Source organism: Zonotrichia leucophrys, chromosome 1, assembly GCF_028769735.1.
Source record: "Zonotrichia leucophrys gambelii isolate GWCS_2022_RI chromosome 1, RI_Zleu_2.0, whole genome shotgun sequence".
Lineage (NCBI taxonomy): Eukaryota > Metazoa > Chordata > Aves > Passeriformes > Passerellidae > Zonotrichia > Zonotrichia leucophrys.
This window is the reverse complement of record NC_088169.1, coordinates 276,003-299,609: the sequence shown is the minus strand read 5'-3', so window position 1 is coordinate 299,609 and position 23,607 is coordinate 276,003. Positions and strand designations below refer to the sequence as shown.

Genomic DNA, 23,607 nt, shown 5'->3' with positions numbered 1-23,607 from the left:
AAACCCCCCCCTTTTTCCCCCCCCCCGGGGGAAAAAAAAAACCAAATTTTTTAAACCTCCCCCGGGGGGAAAAAAAAGGGGGAAGGGGGGGGGGGGGGGGGAAAAAAAAAAAAAATTTTTTCCCCCCCAAAAGGGGGAAAAAAACCCCCCTTTTTTTTTTGGGGGGGGGGTTTTTTCCCCTTTTGGGGGAAAAAAAAAGGGGGGGCCCCCAAACCCCCCCAAAAAAAAGGGGGGGGGGGCCCCCTTTTTTTTAAAAAAGGGGGGAAGGGGTTTTTTTTCCCGGGGGGGGGAAAAAAAAGGGCCGGTTTTTTTCCCCCCCCAAAAAAAAAAAAGGGGGGGGGGGTTTTTGGGGAAAAAAAAAAGGGGGGGGTTTGGGGGCCCCCGGAAGAAAAAAAGGGGGAAATTCCCCCCCCCCTTTGGGGGGGGGGAAAAACGGGGGGGGGGGTTTTTCCCCCCTTTTTTTAAAAGGGGGGGGAAAAGGGGGGTTGGGAAGGGGCCCCCTTTCCCTTTAATAAAAAGGAGAAGGGGAAAAAAAGGGGGGGTTTTTTTCCCTTTTTTTGGGGGGGGGAAAAAAAAGGGTTTCCCCCCTTTTCCCCGGGGGAAAGGAAAAGGGGGGAAAGGGGTTTTTTCCCCCTTTTGGGGGGGAAAAAAAAAAGGGGGGGTTTTGGGCCCCTTTTTTTTTCCCTTTTAAAAAAAAAGGGGGGGTTTGGGGGGGTTTTTTTTTCCCAAGGGGGGGGGAAAAGGGGGGGGCCCTTTTTAAGGGGAAAAAAAAAAAAACCCCCCCCTTTTTTTTAAAGGGAAAAAAAAAAAGGGGGGGGCCCCCCCTTTTCCCCTTTTTAAAGGGGGAAAAGGGGGGGGGCCCCCCCAAAAAATTTTAAAAGTTTTTTTTAAAAAAAACCCCCCCGGGGAAAAAAAAGGGGTTTTTTTTTTTTGGGGGAAAATTTTGGGGGGCCCCCCTCCCTTTTCCAGAATGAAAAAAAGCAGCAGGAACGGGGTCTGGAAGCTGCTCCCTTTTCCAGGAGGGAAAAGAGCAGCAAGAAAGTGTCAGGAACCTGCTCCCTTTGCCAGGAGGGAAAAGAGCAGCAGGAAGGGGTCTGGAAGCTGCTCCCTTTTCCAAGATGGAAAAGAGCAGCAGGAAGGGGTCTGGAAGCTGCTCCCAGTTCCAGGATGGAACAGAGCAGCAGGAAAGGGTCTGGAACCTTCTCCTTTTCCAGGATGAAAAAGAGCAGCAGGAAGGGGTCTGGAACCTTCTCCCTTTTCCAGGGTGAAAAAGAACAGCAGGAAAGGGTCTGGAACCTTCTCCCTTTTCCAGGATGGAAAAGAGCAGCAGGAAGAGGTCTGGAACCTGCTCCCCTCCCTTTTCCAGGATGGAAAAGAGCAGCAGGAAGGGGTCTGGAAGCTGCTCCCTTTTCCAGGATGGAACAGAGCAGCAGGAACGGGGTCTGGAACCTGCTCCCTTTTCCAGGATGGAAAAGAGCAGCAGGAAAGGGTCTGGAACCTTCTCCCTTTTCCAGGATGGAAAAGAGCAGCAGGAAAGGGTCTGGAACCTGCTCCCCTCCCTTTTCCAGGATGGAACAGAGCAGCAGGAAAGGGTCTGGAAGCTGCTCCCTTTTCCAGGATGGAAAAGAGCAGCAGGAAAGGGTCTGGAACCTTCTCCCTTTTCCAAGATGGAAAAGAGCAGCAGGAAGGGGTCTGGAACCTTCTCCCTTTTCCAGGATGGAAAAGAGCAGCAGGAAAGTGTCTGGAAGCTGCTCCCTTTTCCAGGATGGAAAAGAGCAGCAGGAACTGGGTCTGGAAGCTGCTCCCTTTTCCAGGATGGAAAAGAGCAGCAGGAAAGGGGTCTGGAACCTTCTCCCTTTTCCAGGATGGAAAAGAGCAGCAGGAAAGGGTCTGGAACCTTCTCCCTTTTCCAGGATGGAAAAGAGCAGCAGGAAAGGGTCTGGAAGCTGCTCCCTTTTCCAGGATGGAAAAGAGCAGCAGGAACGGGGTCTGGAAGCTGCTCCCTTTTCCAGGATGGAAAAGAGCAGCAGGAAAGTGTCTGGAAGCTGCTCCCTTTTCCAGGATGGAACAGAGCAGCAGGAAAGGGTCTGGAACCTGCTCCCTTTTCCAGGATGGAACAGAGCAGCAGGAAAGGGTCTGGAAGCTGCTCCCCTCCCTTTTCCAGGATGGAAAAGAGCAGCAGGAAAGGGTCTGGAACCTTCTCCCTTTTCCAGGATGGAAAAGAGCAGCAGGAAAGGGTCTGGAAGCTGCTCCCTTTTCCAGGATGGAAAAGAGCAGCAGGAAGGGGTCTGGAACCTTCTCCCTTTTCCAGGATGGAAAGGAGCAGCAGGAAAGGGTCTGGAACCTGCTCCCTTTTCCAGGATGGAACAGAGCAGCAGGAAAGGGTCTGGAAGCTGCTTTGGCTCTGCTGAAGCACTTTGGCCACAAATCTTGATGAAAATCACTCAAACTTCCCGCTGTTGAAGGAAAACCTTGGCACAGAGCTCACACGAGGAGGAACCACTGCCTTCTTCCCCAGAGATTTCACAAGGATTGAGAGAGAGAGAAATTCTTGTTACTCTTTCTTTTAGTTCCTGTTAATACATTTCTCTTTACGCCCATTTGAAGTTTTAAACCTGCTTTCCCTTTCTCCTCATCCTACCTCGGAACAAAAAATAAATCCATTAGGAATTGATGCCAGGCCTAAACCACGACACAAAGCCATCACACTCTTTAATACATTAACTGAGAAATCTCAAAATCAGTAATATTTTGAATTAACAAAACTCATTCTCTTTAAGTGTTAACTCCAACTCTTTCTCTTTGGTGTTAACCAACACACACTTTAACACACTAACTGAGAAATCTCAAAATCAGTAAAATCTCATATGAACAAACCAAAACCAAAACTCCTTCTCTTTAGGAGAAAAGAAAAATGAACATTTTTTTCCCCCCTCAGCTTGCAGAGGAATCAATTAACAGAGAAAAGAAAAATGAACATTTTCCCCCCTCAGCTTGCAGGGGAATCACTATAATATAATATATAATTTGTCAGGGACAAATTATAAATATTATTACTTTTTGCAATATAAATTCTTGTTACACAATGAATTAGCAGAGAAAAGGATCAATTAACAGAGAAAAGAAAAATGAACATTTTTTTCCCCCTCAGCTTGCAGGGGAATCACTATAATATAATATATAATTTGTCAGGGACAAATTATAAATATTATTACTTTTTGCAATATAAATTCTTGTTAAACAATGAATTAGCAGAGAAAAGGATCAATTAACAGAGAAAAGAAAAATGAACATTTTTCCCCCCTCAGCTTGCAGGGGAATCAATTAACAGAGAAAAGAAAAATGAACATTTTTCCCCCCTCAGCTTGCAGGGGAATCAATTAACAGAGAAAAGAAAAATGAACATTTTCCCCCCTCAGCTTGCAGGGTCAGTGTTGGGGATGCTGCAATAAACAGGACATGCAGCCAATTTGGCTAAACCACAGGATTTAGGGTCTTTTCCACCTTTTTTTTTTAGATTATCCCTTCCAAACGCTGCCTGAGTGAGGTCAGGAGGACTTTTTGCCATGGAATATATTTTTTAAAATATTTTTTGGAATATTACACAGGGAGGGCAGGGCAAGATGAAAGTGTTTCCCCTGGGAATGGCAGGGAAATGAATTTTTACAGCCTGGGAGAGCCCTGGAACACTCAGGCCTGGAAAGGAGCCAGATTTTGGCATTGGGGATGGGGAAATGACAGCAGCAAATTCCTGCTTCCCTGGGAATGCCAGGCCAGGGGAGGCTCAGGCTGGGATGCGCAAGCGCAGGAAAAGAAACAAAATTTCCTTTAAATTTTCCCTTGAAATTTTGAATTTTCCTTTAATTTTTTTTTTAAATTAAAAAATTAAAGGCAAAAAAAAAAAAAAATTGCAGGCATCCTTAGATCCTTTCAGGTTCAGAGAGGCAGAATAGGCCAAGGAACCTTTATTTTCCTTTGAAATTTTGAATTTTCCTTTTTTTTCTTTTTTTTTTATTTTTGCAGACATTCTTTCAGGCTCAGAGAGGCAGAATTGGGTAAAGCAGAGGCCAAGAAATCTTTATTTTCCTTTGAAATTTGGAATTTTCCTTTAATTTTTTAAAAATTTTATTTCTGCATTTGCCTATTTTTATTTTATTTATTCTTAGATGCCTTTTGGGTTCAGAGAGGCAGAATAGGCCAAGGAACCTTTATTTTCCTTTGAAAATTTGAATTTTCCTTTAATTTTTTAAAAAATTTTATTTCTGCATTTGATTATTTTTATTTTATTTATTCTTAGATGCCTTTCAGGTTCAGAGAGGCAGAATAGGCCAAGGAACCTTTATTTTCCTTTGACACTTTGAATTTTCCTTTAATTTTTAAAAAATTTTATTTCTGCATGTGCATATTTTTATTTTATTTATTCTTAGATGCCTTTCAGGTTCAGAGAGGCAGAATAGGCCAAGAAACCTTTATTTTCCTTTGAAATTTTGAATTTTCCTTTAAGTTTTAAAAAATTTTATTTCTTTTTTGCATATATTTATTTTATTTATTCTTAGATGCCTTTCGGGTTCAGAGAGGCGGAATAGGCCAAGGAACCTTTACCTTCCTTTGAAACTTTGAATTTTCCTTTAATTTTTTAAAAATTTTATTTCTGCATTTGCCTATTTTTATTTTATTTATTCTTAGATGCCTTTCGGGTTCAGAGAGGCAGAATAGGCCAAGGAAACTTTATTTTCCTTTGAAATTTTGAATTTTCCTTTAATTTTTAAAAATTTTTTTTCTGCATTTGCATATTTTTATTTTATTTATTCTTAGATGCCTTTTGGGTTCAGAGAGGCAGAATAGGCCAAGGAACCTTTACTTTCCTCTGAAATATTGAATTTTCCTTTAATTTTTTAAAAATTTTATTTCTGCATTTGCATATTTTTATTTTATTTATTCTTAGATGCCTTTCAGGTTCAGAGAGGCAGAATAGGCCAAGGAACCTTTATTTTCCTTTGAAATTTTGAATTTTCCTTTAAATTTCTTTTTTCAGGGATTCTTAGATGCTTTCAGGCTCGGAGAGGCAGAATTGGGTAAAGGAGAGGCCAAGGAAGTGAAATTGAATTTTTTGAATTTTTGAAATTCGAAATTTCCCCTTATTTATTTATTTTTTTTTTTAATTTTTACAGACATCTTTAGATGCTTTCAGGCTCAGAGAGGCAGAACTGGACAATGCAGAGGATGAGGAAAGGAATTGCTGCTCTCCTCCTTCCAGCTGGAATTTCTGTGGAAAACCAGGACCATTTTCCAAGAAAACACTGCTGGAATGGGTTAATGGATATCCCTGTCCAGGTGGAATCAGGAGATCTTCAGGGTCCTTTCCAAACAAATCCATTCTATGATTTTATGGGTTTTTTTTTTTTTGTCTTTTAATCAAGTTTTTTCCTTTTAATTACGCCACTCTTCTGTCACTTGCTGTCATCCACTCTCATTGTTTTTTGAGAGTTTTTTTTTTTTAATTTCCCTCCTTTTATTTAATAATAATAAATAAAATATTATTATTAAAATTATTATTTATCCTTTATCCTACTATTATTTATTATTTATCCTTTTTCTTTCTTCATTTTCCAATTTCAATTATTAAACCATTCTTATCCCAACCCATGTTTTTTTTTTTTTTTCCCAATTCCCCATCCCACCATGGAAGGTTGGAGGTCAGTGTGGTTTTAAACCAAAACAGGGGAGTTTAACTAAGCTGAGCCTTTGTCCCTGAATTCTTCCCCTTCTCTCCATTTTTCCCGTGTGGAAAAGGAAATTTCACACCCAAAAATGGGATTATTCCCAGGAAAATGCAGAGTCTGGCCAGGCTTTAACCAAAGGAAGGAGTGAGTTTAAATAAACTTGTTTGCCTTTGAGGCACTCTGGATCTTGATTCAAACATCCCCTCTTTTCAGGGCTGGTTTTATTCAGGTTTGGTCCAGCTTTAGTGGGGTAAAAAAAAATCACCAAAATTCCATTGTGTCCATTAATAAAGTGCTGAACACTGTTCTGTGTCTTGGGGTTAAAATTAATGTGATTATTTTGTATAATGATGAGAGGAAATGTGCTCGCTCATATCGTTCTAGGAAGTGAACACACTGTTTTTAATGCAAAAAAATGATATTATAAGTAATATATGATATGATTAATATATAATATAATGTAATATAATGTAATGTAATGTAATGTAATGTAATATAATGTAATGTAATGTAATATAATATAATGTAATGTAATATAATATAATATAATATAATATAATATAATATAATATAATATAATATAATATAATATAATATAATATAATATAATATAATATAATATAATATAATATAATATAATATAATATAATATAATATAATATAACATAATATAATATAATATATAATTCGTCAGGGACAAATTATAAATATTATTATTTTTTGCAATATAAATTCATGTCAAACAATGAATTCTTCACCCACAGAAGTGTTCAAGGACAGGGCTTGGAGCAACCTGGGATTGTGGAAGGTGCCAATCACCTGAATTTAATTTGCAAGAAGCTGAGAGAGCCCAAATTGACCAAGTGATAGGTAAAATAATTGACAATTGTAATTAAATGTGCAAAAGGCCAAGAAGGAGTGGGATTGTTCAGCCTGGAGAGGAGAAGCTTTGGGGTGACCTCAGTGTGGCCTTGCAGGGCCTGAAGGATCCACAGGAACGTGGAGAGAGACAATTCCCAACCCAATTTTGTGTTTCTGTTAATTAAAATATAACACTGCTGTATTATTACCAAGATGAGAAAGCCTTTAAAGCAGAAATGCTTTCAACTATAATGCAAAATAATCATGATTATTTTGCTAACAATGCCTAAACATTGCATTCCTCTGTGTCAGAGATGAAATTCTTGGCCAACCCTTTTTCCCTGAGCTTCTCTCAGAAGGATCAGCTCAGTGCCAGAGCTCAACAACTGCTCCTCCATGGATTAAAAATAATATAAAAACCCTCTAAAAACAGAATTAGACCCAAATCTGATTGCTGTGCTGAGCACAAATCAGGCAGGCAGAGTTTTGAGGAGATTCATCAGTGTGGTCGTTTTGGTTTGTTAATTTGAAATATTACTGATTTTGAGATTAATTTATAATTAATGTATTAAAGAGTGCAGTGGTTTTTGTGTTGGTTAATTCCTAATGTATTTATTTTTTGTTGTGAGGTAGGATTAGGAGGAAGGCAAGGCAGGTTTAAAACTTTAAAAGGGTATAAAGAGAAATTTATTAACAGTAACTACAATAAAGAGTGATAAGACAGAACAAAATCTTTAGAACACTTCTGTTCCCCCTATAACTTTTTCATGGACAATGTAAAGAAACAAAACCTAAAATTTCAGTCAGTTTACTGCCTCTAGAATAGTTTTTCTTCAGTTTACTTCTTATTAATATTATGGAGACTTCTCTACAAGAAAAAATCATTTTCAAAACCATAACATTCAGCAATCACATTTTTTTTCCTGTTTTTTTTTTTTTTTGAAGTGCTGGATAGCACGAGCCTCATTTCCAGACATGGAACATGGTGGCAGTCAGGAGATTCTAATATTATATATGAGAATATATATATTGTACATTAATCTATATTCTACATTCTATGTTATATATTCTAAGATATATGTTATATATTCTATGTTATATATTCTCTGTTATATATTCTCTCTGTTATATGTTATATTATATATGTTATACGTTATATATCATATGTTATGTATTATATATCATATGTTATATATTGTATATTGTACATTATATATTATATTATGCATTATGCATTATGCATTATATATTATATATTATATATAATATATTATATATTATATATTATATATTATATATTATATATTATATATTATATATTATATATTATATATTAATATTACATATTACATATTACATATTACATATTAATATTATATATTATATATTATATATTATATATTATATATTATATATTATATATTATATATTATATTTGGGAGTCGTGGATTTTTCTCCCCGTGTGTTTTAACAGTAATTACACAATATGTTGACAAGATATTTTTGCTTAGCTCTTCTTTTTAGAATAATTTAAAAATTATTTTAGATTTTTTTGAACACAGGTAGAGGAAAATTTGTAAAAAGAAGGAATTCTGTCCCAGGACAAACCAGAGCAGGTGGGAGGGCCCAGATCAAGACCCTCTTGCCTGAAATATTCAAGAAAATGAGCTTCAGTTCACAGAATCCCAGAATTTCCAGGACTTCTGGAGCTCCCCCAGTCCAGGCAGGGCCACTTGGAGCAGCTGACACCCGAACACATCCAGGTGGCTCTGGAATATCTCCAGAGATGGAGACTCCACACCCTCCTTGGCCTTCCAATTTCCAATTTTCTGCTCTAATTCCAGGCTGGGAGCCCTTTCCATCACTGAAACTTGGCCCAGGAGTGTCAGGAGAGCTTTGGGGGGAACATTCCTGGGAAAAAGGACGAGTGGAGGCTCTGCTTTCCCTCTCCCCACAGTCCTACAGGGTGCCTCCCATTCTTTCCCTCCTCCTGATGAACACACAAAATCCTCAGGTCTATCCCGAGCTCCCAAACCCACAAAAACAATCCTGACACATTTCTGAATGCGGCAGGAATTTTTCCTCCTCTCCCCCAGCTCTGCTGCTGTGAGGTACAAACAGCAAAGGACAAGTGAATTTCCACTACAACCACAATTATTTTGGGTAGATCCGCCTCAGCTTCTGCTGAATCTGTGCCCTCTCTCCTGTGGAAGTGTAATTATTGCCTGGAATTAACCCCAGGAATTAGGTCATGGCAGTGAAGTAAAAGTCATGGAGCCTTTGCGTTTGGAGGGAAGAAGTTGACCATGAAATTTAAATCAGTTTGCAAAATTACAACCCTTGCTTTCTTTTCCCCTTCTCCCATCTCAACGCCCAAAACTCCAAGCCCTTGACAATGTTTGAATGAGCCCCGAGCCAAGCATTGCTTTGCCAAAATCCTCTTTTGTTTCTTTTTGGTTTGCATCTTCCCAAAGTGCCCCAGGAATCCCCTCCAGCCACAGCTGAGGCAGCAGAGCTGGGGATTTGTCTGAGGGAGAAGGTGCAGGATGAGCCCCAAGCAGCTCAGGGAGCAACCAAGGAAAAAATAAAATACAGGCACAAAAATCCTCCTCTCTCCAAGGGAAAGCTGCTGAAAACACATGGAATCCTGGAATATCCTGAGTTAGGAGGGATCCACAAGGATGATCCAACTCCAATTCTGCCCAGACCCCCAAAAATCCCACCCTGGGCATCTCCTGGAGCTGTGGCAGCCTCGGGGCCGTGCCCATTCCCTGGGCAGTGCCAGCACCCTCTGGACAAGAACCTTTCCCTAAAATCCAACCTAAATCCCTCCTGGCCCAGCTCCAGCAGGAACTGGCCCCATGGAGCTCTGCCCTCAGTGTCCTCTGCTCCAGCTGGACAATCCCAGCGCCCTCAGCCCTTCCAGACCCTTCCCCACCTTCAGAACCTTTCTGGGACATTCTCCAAGAGCTTTTGATCTTCTGTTGAGACACCCAGAACCGCCCCATGACTCCAGGTACAAGAGCAGCCTTTGGGAGAAGGTTCTGTTTCTGCTGGACACAGAGACATCACTCAAGCACCTCAATCACATTTCTGGAGTCCCTCCCTCATCCTGAGTGTCCGAGGTTGGAAATGGGGCTGTGTGTTCCATTCCCATCTGTCAGAGCTGGGGCAGTTCTCTGCTGCTCCTGGGCAGTTTTTCCTTTCTCTCTCCCACAGCCAACCCTCCCTCCAGGAGATCTCTGCTGTCCATGGCCACTGAGTGTCCCTGCAGGGCTGAGCCAATCCCAGCATCCCATGGGGAGATGCTCCGCCCAGGGGAGGAGCCAAGCATTCCTGCCTGGATCCAATCTGAGGTGCTGGCACAGCAGCACAGCCTTTGCCCCCTGCATTGCCAGAGGAGCAGCTGCCTCTTGCCCTGGAGCTGCAGAGGAAAACTCCCCCCTTGTGCAGGATCCCTGCTGCAGCAGAGCCACAGCTGGCACTGCAGGAGGGCTGAGCCCCCTGGGATGGGGCTGGGACACCCCCTGGCACACAGGGGACAGGGACTGCTCTGGTTCTGGCAGTGGTTTGTTTTCTTTTTTGTACTATTGCATTTGTATTTTTAATTTTCCTAGTAAAAAACTGTTATTCCCACTCCCATATCTTTGCCTGATAATTTCAAAACGATAATAATTCAGAGGGAGGGAGTTTACATTATCATTTCAAGGGAGGCTCCTGCCTTCTTTAGCAGACACCTGTGTTTTCAAACCCAGGCACTGAGCAGGAAGAGCCAGGGGTGAGGACATTTGTCACCTGTGCAGTGACTCCAAACAGGGCAGTGGTTGTACAAACAGCAGAGGAATTGCTCAGACAGGAACATTTCATCACAAATGTCTCGAGGCAGTGAAAGGTCCCCATCACTCACCCTCAGCCAGGGCTCAACAAGGCACCTGCACCTAAAAGGTCAGCTCCTGTGCCTCGGTGTTTATATAAACCAGGGCAATTTGGCAACACCAAATTCAATTTACTCCCTGGAGGTGCTGGCTGCTCACACTTTGACTGTGTGGAGTTTTGCTCCTGCCCGAGAAAAGAGCATAACTGGGGCTGCACACCTCCCTTGAACTTCAGACCTTTGCTTTTACCAAACCCAGTGCCTGCTGTCGCCACACAATAGCTGAAAATACCTGGGTTTCCACAGAAATGAGTTTGGCTATTTTAATTTGTTGATTCCTCCTCTGGACTAACACTCCATTGTGAACTCATAAATTTCACGTGGTTCTGCCTGGGCTTTATTTTAACTTCTGGAACTTTTTTTTTTTTTTTTTGCTTCCCTGATTTTCTCTGCAGCTGCAGGGAGATATAGTGAGCTACTGTGGAGCCCTGTGAAAGCAGGGCCTCTGAGAAGTTTCCAAAGTGGATACAAGCAGGTTATTCTTTGCCTTGTTTTCCTTGGCTCGGCCCGAGCTGCTCAGGGTGAGTCAAACTGGATTAACTTTCAAGAGGGAAGTGGTGTGGTCAACCCAAACTGTTTGTGGTGAGATTGGGAAGATACGTGGGGCAGGTAATGAGGAACAGCCCGTGGTGCTGGCTGCAGGGAGGAATCAGGCAAACAGAATCCTCAATAATTAAATCAGCACTGTCCCATAAATGTTTCTGGTTTGTTTTTTGTTTTTTTTTTTTTTCCTCCTGCAGCTTTATGTGCTGAGGGTTGTGACACAGCCTGGCTTTTGTGGACTGGTCAGCCCCAGAACGTGGCCTGGTGGATGTGGGGCTTGATGGACTCGAGCTCCAAACTCAAAGGAAGAATAAAGGAACAAAGGTCAGGCACTATTAGAAAAATAAAACCAAAATGTCTCCGTGTTTTGTTTATGAGTGGGGAAATTCTTTCTGCTGCCTCCTCCCATTTTTACATGCTGTTCCTAATCTGTTCCGTGATTAAGGAAGGCAGGGAAGATGTTCACATCTTTCTGTCTCTTTAGGATGTGTTTAAGTGATTTATGAGGACATAGTGTTCTTGTAGGACAGACAACACCTGCCCTGGTGATTCCAAGCGGAGCTGAGATGGCCTCTCATGGAATCAGGGAATGGTTTGGGTTGGAAGGGACCTTAAAGATTCCTGCCATGGGCAGGGACACCATCCACCATCCCACATTATCCCAGTCTGTCCTTGGATACCTTGGATCTATTCAGCTTCTATTCCATCCCCTCCCCACCCTCCCAGGGAACAATTCCTTCCCAATATCCCATCCATCCCTGCTCTCCTTCATCTTAAAGCCATTCCCTGTGTCCTGCCTTGTGGGAAATCCCTCTGCAGCTCTCCTGGAACCCCTTTAAGCATCGGAGGAACACAATTCTCCCCCAGGCATTCTGACCCTCCTGCTTTGCACACCCTCACACAGCACAGGCACAGGATCGGCCTGAGTGAGATTTCTCATGAACACTGAGAGAAAATTCATTTCCTCACTGCAATTCCACAGAATCCCAGAATCACTGGGTTGGAAGAGACCTTCAGGATCATCAAGTCCAAGCCAGCCCCAACTGATCCCTGGCACCCAGTGCCACATCCAGGCTTTGTTAAACACACCCAGGGGTGGTGACCCCACCACCTCCCCGGCAGAACATTCCAGTATTCCCAAAGAGCAGGAGCACAAATGGAGATGCAAACCAAAGTAAAGCCTTTTTTCTGTTCTTCACCACCATGAAGCAAAAGCCTGTGGTGTTCTGTGTGGGGCTGCAAGCAGGGAATGCTCCAGCTGATAATCCAGGGCAGGCAAAGCTGGGAGGAACTGCAGTGCAGGTGGATTTTTGGCTTGCTCCATATCTATTACTATATTCTAAAACTCCAAACTCTGAGTTTCCCACCCTGTGATATCACACACTTCTATTCAAACTCCACCCCCACAATCCCAGTTCTGTCATTCCATTCTGGAAGCTTCTCCATGGCCTCAGGTCAATGCAGTGTTTTCCTGGGGGTCAGTGCCTGGCAGCACAGAAAGTCTGGAATTCTCAGCAGCCAGAACTTCAACAGATTACCACTCTTTGCCGTTGTATTTCAAGAAGAAAATGGGGGCTGTTCACTGAAAATGCCATGTACCTTCCTCCAGCCTTTCCCTTACACATGTGGCGTTTTGGGGAACCCCTAAATCAGGAATCTCCTCAAAAACTGGGGCTTTACAAAAGATCCTGCACTGCTAAAATCTTCTTTAGCAAACAGAAGTGTCTGAGCCCTCCATGAGGGGGGGAAGTTTCCCTCTCCCTTCTCCCAGCCCCCTGAGGAGCTGAGGAAGGAGGGATCAGCTCATAGAGAGAAGGAAAACTCTGAAGGAAAACTCATCCACCACTCCTGAGGGACAGCAGGATTGATGCTCCAACAGCCCAGCTTTGCCAACAAATCTCCTTCTGGGAAGGGGAAAGGCAAAATAACTCCCTAAAACCCACAATAGGCACCTCCACTCCACGAAATAACTCCCTAAAACCCACAATATGCACCTCATCCAACTCCAGGCCCATCCTTTCCCAGCCCCAGCCTCTGCTTCAAATCTTCTTTCCCCCCACATTTTCCTATTCCTATGGAAAATGTTCTTGTCCCCAAAGATCTTCATCTTGCTCACTGCTTTTAACAGCTACAAAACCTTTGTAGAGAGAGCATTTGGCAGGAGAAAGTCAGGCCTAGTGAGGCATGCTCAGAAATAATCTACATTCAGCTGATTCTGGCTTTGTCTCAGGTCAGAGCACTTCCCCCTGGTTTCAGCACAGAGACATCAAGGAGGGGCACCAAAATTATTAGATTGAAAATCATGTTAATGATGAAGGGTGAAAAAAGAGCTGTGTGGGATGAAGTGACTAAGGAAAGGGGTTGAAATAATTTCTGCAGGACTGTGTCAGACTTAGCTTCATTCCTAACCCACAGTGCAGCAGCTCTGGCTTCCCTTGTCCCTGATTTCTCAAGGAAGGAGCTTGGCCTGTCAACACTTCTGTGTTCCATTTAAAAAAACCCCAAAATTATTTGGGAAGCAATTCTATAGGATCTGCTGCACTCCCAGAAAAGCAGTGTTGTCACCAGGTTTCCTGCTCCACATATTTGACCATTTCCTTGAACTAATTACAAATTACAAATTCCTGTCTCACATCACCCAATCCCAACCCTCCAGCCTCAGCAGAGACGCTGATAAATGCCAGGGAAAACAATCCCATCCCAAATGGAAAAGGAGTGTCTGCACCATGAATCAAGGATGGGAGTGTTGAAAACCTACAGGTTGAACTTATTGATAGGACATAAAGGATCCCCACCAGCACTGCTCTGTGCCAGGAATTCCTATGAATTTAACAACCCTTTGTATTGCCAACCAGTTAAATTCCATAAATACGTAAAGGGGCTACAAAAATGCTGGAGAGGGATTTTCACCAGGGCATGGAGTGACAGGGAAAATGGGAATGGCTTTAAAGTGTCAGAGAGGAGGGTTAGATGGGATAGAAGGAAGAAGAGCTTAAGTTTAGAAAAATTTAGGCTGGAAGAGTGCCAGGAAATAATCACGTTTCAGTTTCATCTCCAGACAAAAGGCCTTGAAACCAAGAATTCCTGTCTTTCCTTCATGAGATCCTTTATCTGTTAGAATTCAGCAATTCGTAAGCTTTGTTCAAAATTAAAAAAAAAAAATAAATAAAATGGAAGCATGTATTGGAAAAGAGGTGACTTTGCTTTCATACAGAATTTATATCATGGAATCTGAATCCTTCCACTAAAATTTAATCCTAATCCACCAGTGAAATTTAAATGTTTGGTATTTTCCAACAATGAAATGGTTCATTTTTTTCTGGTTTCTAAGTTGTTATTTGGTACAATTCAGCCTCAGCTTCCAAAATGAGGCACTTGCAGCAGAAAATGAGCAAGAAAGAAACGCATTAATGTTATTTCAGCCCACTGAAATAATGAAAAGGTTTTTTGGAGAAGAGTTTGACTTTTGTCTTTTGTTATTATTATATTAGGAAAAGATTCTTGGGGTTTCCCTAAAAATGACCTCAGTTAGGACAAGATTTCCTTCACAACAGAACCAGCAGCTCCTTCTCAACTCCTGCTCAGCAAAATATTCCCTCTCTCCACACCCCTCGGCATCTCACCCTTGGATATTTTTTTTTCCCCCAAAAGTATTTGGGAAAACTACATATCCAACAGGGAATAATCCCATTTAATGCCCATCTTAACTTCAGGCTAAATCCTTGTAGCCTTTTCCTTTCACATCACTTTCAGGCATTTGGGCCGTGAGTGAATTTTTCAGAGCTTTGTAGGTTAAAACAATTCAATGAGGAAAAGCAGAAAAAAGCAGTCAAAAGAAGAAAAAAACCTAATTTTTCAGCAGATGTACACAGTGGGTCAAATGGCCTAAGGGAAATATTTAATTTAGGACTCAGACTATTTCTACCAAGTTTCCTAACCAAAAGTATTTTCATCAGGAGCACTACTCTTGATCTGGTTTCTGCTAATGATTTTCCCCATGGACCTCGCTCATAAAAACAGAAATTGCTTTATGAATCATAGAATCAGAGAAGAAAATGATGGGTTAGGTCATCCTGCCCTTCTCCCTGACAGTGCAGCAGGATTTCTTTTCAGAAAAAAAGAAAAAAAAAAAAGAAAAATTTTGAAAATAAGCATTTATTCAGAAGTGGGGAATAAAAATGCTCAGTTCAAAAGAGGTTTTAAAAATCCATAATGAAAGCAGGGGAGGAAGAGCCAGGTTTTTAAGTTCCTTGGCTCTCTTTATGAGCTGTGACAATTTGAGTTGTTTTCTCTGTGCAGGCACAGACAGGAATCCAGTGGGACAAAAAGGAAAGTGTGGAATTCCCACAAATGGGAATTTATCACAGTTTGGAGGGAAAATTTAGCTGCTGGCCAAAGAGCTGGACATCCCAGCATGGATGATGGGATGTGCAGGAACACGGTGTCCACTGGCCTTTGTGCAAAGGTGGCCCTGTGACAGTGTAATTGTCACCTCTTGTCACCTCCACACATCCCACAGAGCTCAAGAGCCACAGAATCCCAGGAATGTTGGAAGAGCCCCTCAGGATCACCTTCAGCCCCACCAGCACCGCCCCAATCCCTGTCCCCAAGGCCACATCCAGACTGCTCTGGGACAATTCCAGGGACTCCAAACCTCCTAAGGCCTGACCACTCTACCAGGGAAAAATTGTTTCTGATCCCTAATCTGAACTTCCTCTGGCCCCTTACACTTATTGGAACCCAGGCTGTTTGAGAACCATCGAAACCATGAAGGAAATGAATCAAAAATGGTTGTTGGAGTTGGTTTTAGGAAATTACTCAAAAACTGTAGTTGGAGCTGGTTTTGGAGCTCAGTAGGTTTGTTCTAGATCTCTGGAAGACAGCAGGATCTCAGTTTGTTCCCATTGCTCCCCAGATCTCTGGTGAATCAGGAGAAAACATCTCGGCCTGTTTGGAATTCCAACAGCCCAAGTGACCGAGTGAGTCATGGAGCTGGGGGAATGTTCCCAAATATCCATTCCTGAAAGGAAAACACTCCAATCCAGCAGGTTTTGTTTTGATTCCCATCCCAATCCAAGAAGGCTGAAATCCTTCTAAATCCCTTCAGTCCATGGCAGGCCTGGTTTGACAGGGCCCACCACAGATCCAGGCCAATCCATGTCTCCATCAAAGGAATTTAAAAAAAAAGTCTGAGTGGTCGTGGCTATGATTTGGAAATCTTTGTGAGAAGTCAAACTTGAGGACTTTAAATCCCACTTAAAAATGAAGGGAGCAAAACAGGATCATTGGAAAAGCTGGGAGAGCTGGGGGTGTTGGGCTTGGGGAGCAGAAGGCTCCAGGCAGAGCTCAGAGGTTCTAAAAAGGAAAGGAGAAGGATTTTTTATGCAGGCAGAGAGTGACAGGAAAAGGGGAATGGTTTTAAAGAGATGGCAGGGTTGGATGGGATTTTGGGAAGGAATTCTTCCCTCAGGGGGGATGAGGCCTTGGGAGAGTGTCCCAGAGCAGCTGGGGCTGCCCCTGGATCCTGGCAGTGCCCAAGGCCAGGCTGGACACTGGGGACAGTGGGAGGGGTGGGATGGGATGGGATTTAGAGTCTCTCCCAACCCAAACCACTCTGGGATTCTGGGATTCTCTGGCTGCTTTTCTGTCTGAACCTGCGATTCCTTCTCCCCTCTGAGCACTTTGCTCACCCTGTGCCCAATCCCCACACCGGGCAAACCTCGTGCCGTGGCTGGTGTGGGTTTGGCCCATCCCATTCCTGGCCTGGTGAACTTGGGAAAATCCCTTGGAGAGCTGGATTTTGCCTCAGTCCCTGTCCCTCTGGCAGTGCCAGCACCCAGGGAATGGCTGCCGGTGCCAGAGGGCAGGGCTGGGTGGGATCCTGGCAATGAGGAATTGTTCCCTGGCAGGGTGGGCAGGGCTGGGATGGAATTCCATCCCTGCATCCCTGGCAGTGCCCAAGGCCAGGCTGGACACTGGGGACAGCGGGAGCAGTGGAAGGTGTCCTTGCCGTGGCAGGGGTGGAGCTGGATGAGCTTTAATCCCTTCCATCCCAAACCATTCCATGATCCCACAATCCCTTTGTGCTGTGTCATGAATGACTCAGCAATAACAAAGCTGTGAATTCTGAGCCCAACCTTTCCTGGTGAGATGCCTCAAAGCTCCCTCACTGTGCAGTTCATTTGCCTAAAGCTTGGGCTATGAATTCCAGAGAAGCCTTTGCATGCATCTGGGTTGGGCAGATCCCAGCGCTGCTTCCGTGTGGATCCTATCTCCACTTCCTCCTTAAAATGCAGAATCTCATTAAATATTAACTCCTCTACCAACTGAAGAATTGATTTCCAACAGAAGGTTTGCCTGCAGGAGGATTTGGTTTCAAGCAGATGCATATTCAAAGAACTAAAGTTTATTCATTGTCTGCAAACTGTGAGCATGCCCAGGTAATTGAATATACAAATCTGGATTTTGCATACGCAAATATCTTTTTTATGTGCGCAGCTGCCTGGTTCACTGAGGATATTTTTCAGGGGCAATTCAACCACAATTTAAATAAAAAAAACCCAAACAACAAACCGAAGAAATAAGAATAAATAAATAAATATGAAGTTTTACTCTGACAGGGTATTTAAGGCCTGTCTTCAAGTCCAAAAAAATGCCAGATTTTTCCAATAAAAACGTGGATCATGATGCAACTCAGGTAAGTGAGGGCTCCAGAAGAAAACCTGAGTTTTCTAAGCTATTTTAGCTGAAGTATGAAACATTTCTTTCCTGGTTAAGCAGCCCCAAGCTGTGAGTCTCATTCCCTGGAGGGTGTTTGAGTCCTGCTGCTCTGTTCTCCCGGGACAATTCCACTTAAGCAACATCCAGAACTTCTGCCAAGAGTGTGGGAGGGGTGCAAGAAACTCATCCCAAACCTCAATTTACATTTTGATAACAATATGCAAATGCCCTCTTGGGGTGGTGACTGAGGCCAAGATTGCCTCTGATGAGCAGAGGGATGGAGCAGCTCTGCTGGCAGGAAAGGCTGGCACAGCTGGCATTGCTCACCTGCACAGGAGAAGCTTTGGGCTGAGCTCAGGGCGGCCTTGCAGGGCCTGGAGGAGCCCCAGGAAAGCTGGAGAGAGACAATTGCCAGGGGATGCAGGGACAGCACACAGGGAATGGCTGCCAGTGCCAGAGGGCAGGGCTGGGTGGGATCTTGGCAATGAGGAATTGTTCCCTGGCAGGGTGGGCAGGGCTGGGATGGAATTCCATCCCTGCATCCCTGGCAGTGCCCAAGGCCAGGCTGGACACTGGGGCTGGAGCAGCCTGGGACAGTGGGAGGTGTCTGGGGTGGAATGAAATGATCTCTAAGATCCCTTCCACCCCAAACCATTCCCTGATTCTGTGATGTCTCCTTGCACATCTGCTCCACCCTCACTCCATTTCACCCAGACAGAACTGTCTGCCCTCAGCAAATGAACAAAACAACACCCTGTGTGCAGGGCTTGGGCATTCCCTGGCAGCATCAAATCCTTCAGATCCTTATTGGGCTTTAGTCTTTTGAAAAAGGGAAGAGAGAAGGAGAGAGAGAAAGAGAGAGAGAGAGAGAAGGAAAGAAAGGAAAAAAAGGAAAGAAAGGAAAGAAGGAGGGAGGGAGGGAGGGAGGGAGGGAGGGAAGGAAGGAAGGAAGGAAGGAAGGAAGGAAGGAAGGAAGGAAGGAAGGAAGGAAGGAAGGAAGGAAGGAAGGAAGGAAGGAAGGAAGGAAGGAAGGAAGGAAGGAAGGAAGGAAGGAAGGAAGGAAGGAAGGAAGGAAGGAAGGAAGGAAGGAAGGAAGGAAGGAAGTGGCGGAAGGAAGTGGCGGAAGGAAGTGGCGGAAGGAAGTGGCGGAAGGAAGGAAGTGGCGGAAGGAAGGAAGTGGCGGAAGGAAGGAAGGGAAGGAAGGAAGGAAGGAAGGAAGGAAGGAAGGAAGGAAGGAAGGAAGGAAGGAAGGAAGGAAGGAAGGAAGGAAGGAAGGAAGGAGAAGGAAGGAAGGAAGAAGGAAGGAAAGAAAGAGAGAAAGAGAGAAAGAGAGAAGAGAGAAGAGGAGAAAGAGAGAAAGAAAGAAAGAAAGAAAGAAAGAAAGAAAGAAAGAAAGAAAGAAAGAAAGAAAGAAAGAAAGAAAGAAAGAAAGAAAGAAAGAAAGAAAGAAAGAAAGAAAGGAAAAAAAAAAAGAAAGATAGATTTGCTGTCTGTGCAGATCAATGGTTTCACCCAAGCTGTCCCACAGCTGAGGCTCAGGGAACTCCAGGAAGCAGCAAACCATGGCATTTATTCCTGTTTGAAAGGTTTGATCAATGCCATATTGGTTTGCAATGCTTTCAAATGCCCTTAACATTTGAAAAGCAAGAAATGACGTGCCAGGTACTGCTGCCCACCTTTTCCCAGCATCCCTTCAGTCAGCTCTTGGGTTTGGGCCAAGCCAGGCCTGAGAAATGCAAGTCACTGGTTGAGCTGGACACCAGTGAGAGAGAACACTTCAGGAAGGCAGGAAAAAAAAAACAATTGGAAGCTTCAAACATTGCCATTTCTCCACATGCTGCTGGATTTGGTGTGGATGGGGATGAGCCCCTGCATTAAATCAGTTTATCCCACTGGGAATTCTCCCCCTGAGCTCACTTACTTCGGGGTTCCCGAGGTCCATCCACTGTGATCTTGATGGCTCTGTGGTACGTGGCTACTTGGGGAGGGTTTGTGAAGACTGTGATCGTCAGGGTGAAGCTTTTCCCTGCGACAGGAAAAGAGAAAATGTTAGTGAGCAAAAAAAAAAAAAAAAGAAATAAAAAGGTGTCTATAAATCAGGCCAAATTTCAATAGAAATTTCAATAGAAATGTAAAAATGAAATAGAAATAGCTCCATAAATGTGGCCAAATTTCAATAAAAATTTCAATAGAAACGTAAAAATGAAATGGAAATAGATGTATAAATAAGGCCAAGTTTCAATAGAAATTTCAATAGAAATGTAAAAATGAAATAGAAATACTTGTATAAATAAGGCCAAGTTTCAATAGAAATTTCAGTAGAAATGTGAAAATTCAATAGAAATAGCTCCATAAATAAGGCTACATTTCAAAAGAAATTTCAATAGAAATGTAAAAATGAAATAGAAATAGCTCCATAAATGTGGCCAGATTTCAATAAAAATTTCCATAGAAATGTAAAAATGAAATAGAAATAGTTGTATAAATAAGGCCAAATTTCAATAGAAATTTCAATAGAAATACGAAAATTCAATAGAAATAGCTCCATAAATAAGGCAAAATTTCAATAGAAATTTCAATAGAAATGTAAAAATGAAATAGAAATAGCTCCATAAATACGGCCAAATTTCAATAGAAATTTCAATAGAAATGTAAAAATGAAATAGAAATAGTTGTATAAATAAGGCCAAGTTTCAATAGAAATTTCAGTAGAAATGTGAAAATTCAATAGAAATAGCTCCATAAATAAGGCTACATTTCAAAAGAAATTTCAATAGAAATGTAAAAATGAAATAGAAATAGCTCTATAAATGTGGCCAAATTTCAATAAAAATTTCCATAGAAATGTAAAAATGAAATAGAAATGGTTGTATAAATAAGGCCAAATTTCAATAGAAATTTCAATAGAAATGTGAAAATTCAATAGAAATAGCTCCATAAATAAGGCTACATTTCAAAAGAAATTTCAATAGAAATGTAAAAATTAAATAGAAATAGGTCTATAAATATGGCCAAATTTCAGTAAAAATTTCCATAGAAATGTAAAAATGAAATAGAAATAGTTGTATAAATAAGGCCAAATTTCAATAGAAATTTCAATAGAAATGTAAAAATGAAATAGAAATAGCTCTATAAATATGGCCAAATTTCAATAAAAATTTCCATAGAAATGTAAAAATGAAATAGAAATACTTGTATAAATAAGGCCAAATTTCAATAGAAATTTCAATAGAAATGTAAAAAGGAAATAGAAATGGCTCTATTAAAAAGGCTGTATTTCAATAGACATTTCAATAGAAAGGCAAATAGAATGCTAAATGGAATATTTATATTCTATTTATATAGATACTTTAAATATTTAAAAATATTTATATATTTTATAAATACAAATGTAAAAATTAAATAGAAATAGCTCTATAAATAAGGCTAAATTTAATGAGAAATTTCAATAGAATATCAAATAGAAATGTAAAAATTAAATCCTTGAGTGTTGAGGAAAGCAAACTCCTCATTTCTGGTAGAGCTCGAACACCCTGCAAGGCACTGAAAGGTTTTATGGGGTGTAGAACGCTGGTGCTGGATCCATTCCCTCCATGGCAACTGCTCAAAGCTTTCGGGGAAACAAAATTAATTTATATTTAAATCATCTACACTCTGTTTGCAACAAAAAAAGGCGGTTACCCCTAAGAGTCGGGGTTTATCTGATATTCCCGCCTCTGCTGTGTTACCTGGGCTTTCTAAGGGGAGGTTGGGAAATCGTGGCTGGCTTTTCCAAAAGTGGGTGCTCACACCCCCAGGCAGGCTGTGAAACCCCACACTGTGACTGAGGCCAGCACAGATCAATTCCAGCTCTGAAAATCAGCTGCTACAGCAATGCCAAGAAAGAAGGGAATGGAAAAAATAATAATAATAATAAAAAAAAAAATCCCTACAGCTCATCCACAGGGAATTAAAATATTTTATGAAGCCGCAGCAGAGGACAAGGCTCGGTTTCTCTATTATTCAGCAAGAAAATTGTGAAGGCCTTTTCCAAGTTGTTCTGTGCACAGCGTGGCTCTGTTTTGGGAAAAGTTCTGCTACCCTGCTGGTTACTGAGAATTCCTGACTTTCTGTGCTGCCAGGCACTGACCCCCAGAGAACACTGCACTGACCTGAGGGCCTGGAGAAGCTTCCAAAATTCAATAATAAAACTGAGATTAAAGGTGTGGAGCTTGAACAGAAGTGTGTGATATCACAGGGTGGGAAACTCAGAGTTTACGGGTTTAGAATACAGGAATAAATAGAAAGCAAGGTGGAGGTTTCAGGGTGGAGGCTGCTCCTTCTTCTCCACCTTCTTCTCCATGGGTTTGGGTGGTTTTGTGTCATTGGATAAAAAAGTCCCCATTGCGGGCATGGGTGGTTGGGTATTGGGTTAAAAGTGAAAATAATTGAGGTGTCATTTCTTAATTGGACAGTTTATCCTTCAAAAGCCTTGGGGAGAGAGAGACAGGGCTCCATTTTTAGTTTGTTGGAGTGAAGTGCTGCAGAACAGGTCTAGAAATATGGCCAAATTTCCAAAGAAATTTCAATAGAAATGTAAAAATGAAATAGAAATAGGTCTATAAATATGGCCAAATTTCCAAAGAAATTTCAATAGAAATGTGAAAATTCAATAGAAATAGTTCTATAAATAAGGCCAAATTTCAATAGGAATTTTTATAGAAAGGTAAATAGAATGTTAAATAGAATATTAAATACAAATGTAAAAATGAAATAGAAATAGGTCTGTAAATAAGGCCAAATTTCAATAGAAATGTGAAAATTCAATAGAAATAACTCTATAAATATGGCTAAATTTCAATAGAAATGTAAAAATGAAATAGAAATAGGTCTATAAATATGGCCAAATTTCAATAGGAATTTTAATAGGTATGTAAATAGCATAGTAAACAGAAATGTAAAAATGAAATAGAAATAGCTCTATAAAAGGGATTAAATTTCAGTAGAAATTTCAATAGGAATTTCAATAGAAATGTAAATAGGATATTAAATAGAAATGTAAAAATGAAATAGAAATGGCTCTATAAATAAGGCTAAATTTAAATAGAAATTTCAATAGAAATGTAAATAGGATATTAAATAGAAATGTAAACATGAAATAGAAATAGCTCTATAAGCAAGGGTAAATTTCAGTAGAAATTTCAATAGAAATATCAGTAAAAATTTCAATAGAAATGTTAATAGGATATTAAATAGAAATGTAAAATGAACAGGGATCTTCTTTCTTTCCAAAATAAAATTCTCTGTAACACTAAATACAACACCTAGACCATTAAAACAGAGAGAGAATTTTAAAATCTACTTTATTTACTGGACTAATCTGCACTATTTCCATCTGATTTCCAGTTTAGGGTTTGACACCTGCTGCTTTGCTAGAACACAGAATCCATTTATTGTGTCAGAAGGTTCTGGAGAAGTTCCTAGATAGAAAATAAATGCAGGAGAAACCCCAACAATAGCGAAATGCAGTGAAATATGACCATAATTCCAGTCTCTAAAACCAGAATAAAGAAGAAGAGGAAGAAATCCACAAGGATCATCCAGCCCAGCACTCAAGTGAACGTTTTGGACAGGGATGTTCCTCCTTTCCAAAATGTAATTCACTGTATGACTAAATACACCATCTGGACACTAAAACAGGGAGAATATTAAAAATATATACTTTATTTACTGGACTAGTCTGCAATATTTCCATTTTGCTTTCAATTTAGTTTTTGGTTTTTTTTTTGCCAACTGCTCTGCTAGAACACAGCATCAGTTCAGTCCTTTAGAAAGTCCTGGAGAAGT

The 23,607-nt window shown here is 41.4% G+C and overlaps 1 protein-coding gene across 1 annotated transcript in view; it reads right to left on the bottom strand.

Moving 5' to 3' along the window:
- Nucleotides 1–19,694: 19,694 nt before the first annotated feature.
- RUNX1 (RUNX family transcription factor 1) overlaps nucleotides 19,695–23,607 on the bottom strand; it is a 150,656-nt gene continuing 146,743 nt past the window's right edge. Inside the window, exon 4 of the mRNA XM_064718035.1 lies at nucleotides 19,695–19,807. Within this exon, the coding sequence (XP_064574105.1) occupies nucleotides 19,695–19,807 (113 nt within the window). The remainder of the gene's footprint in view (nucleotides 19,808–23,607) is intronic.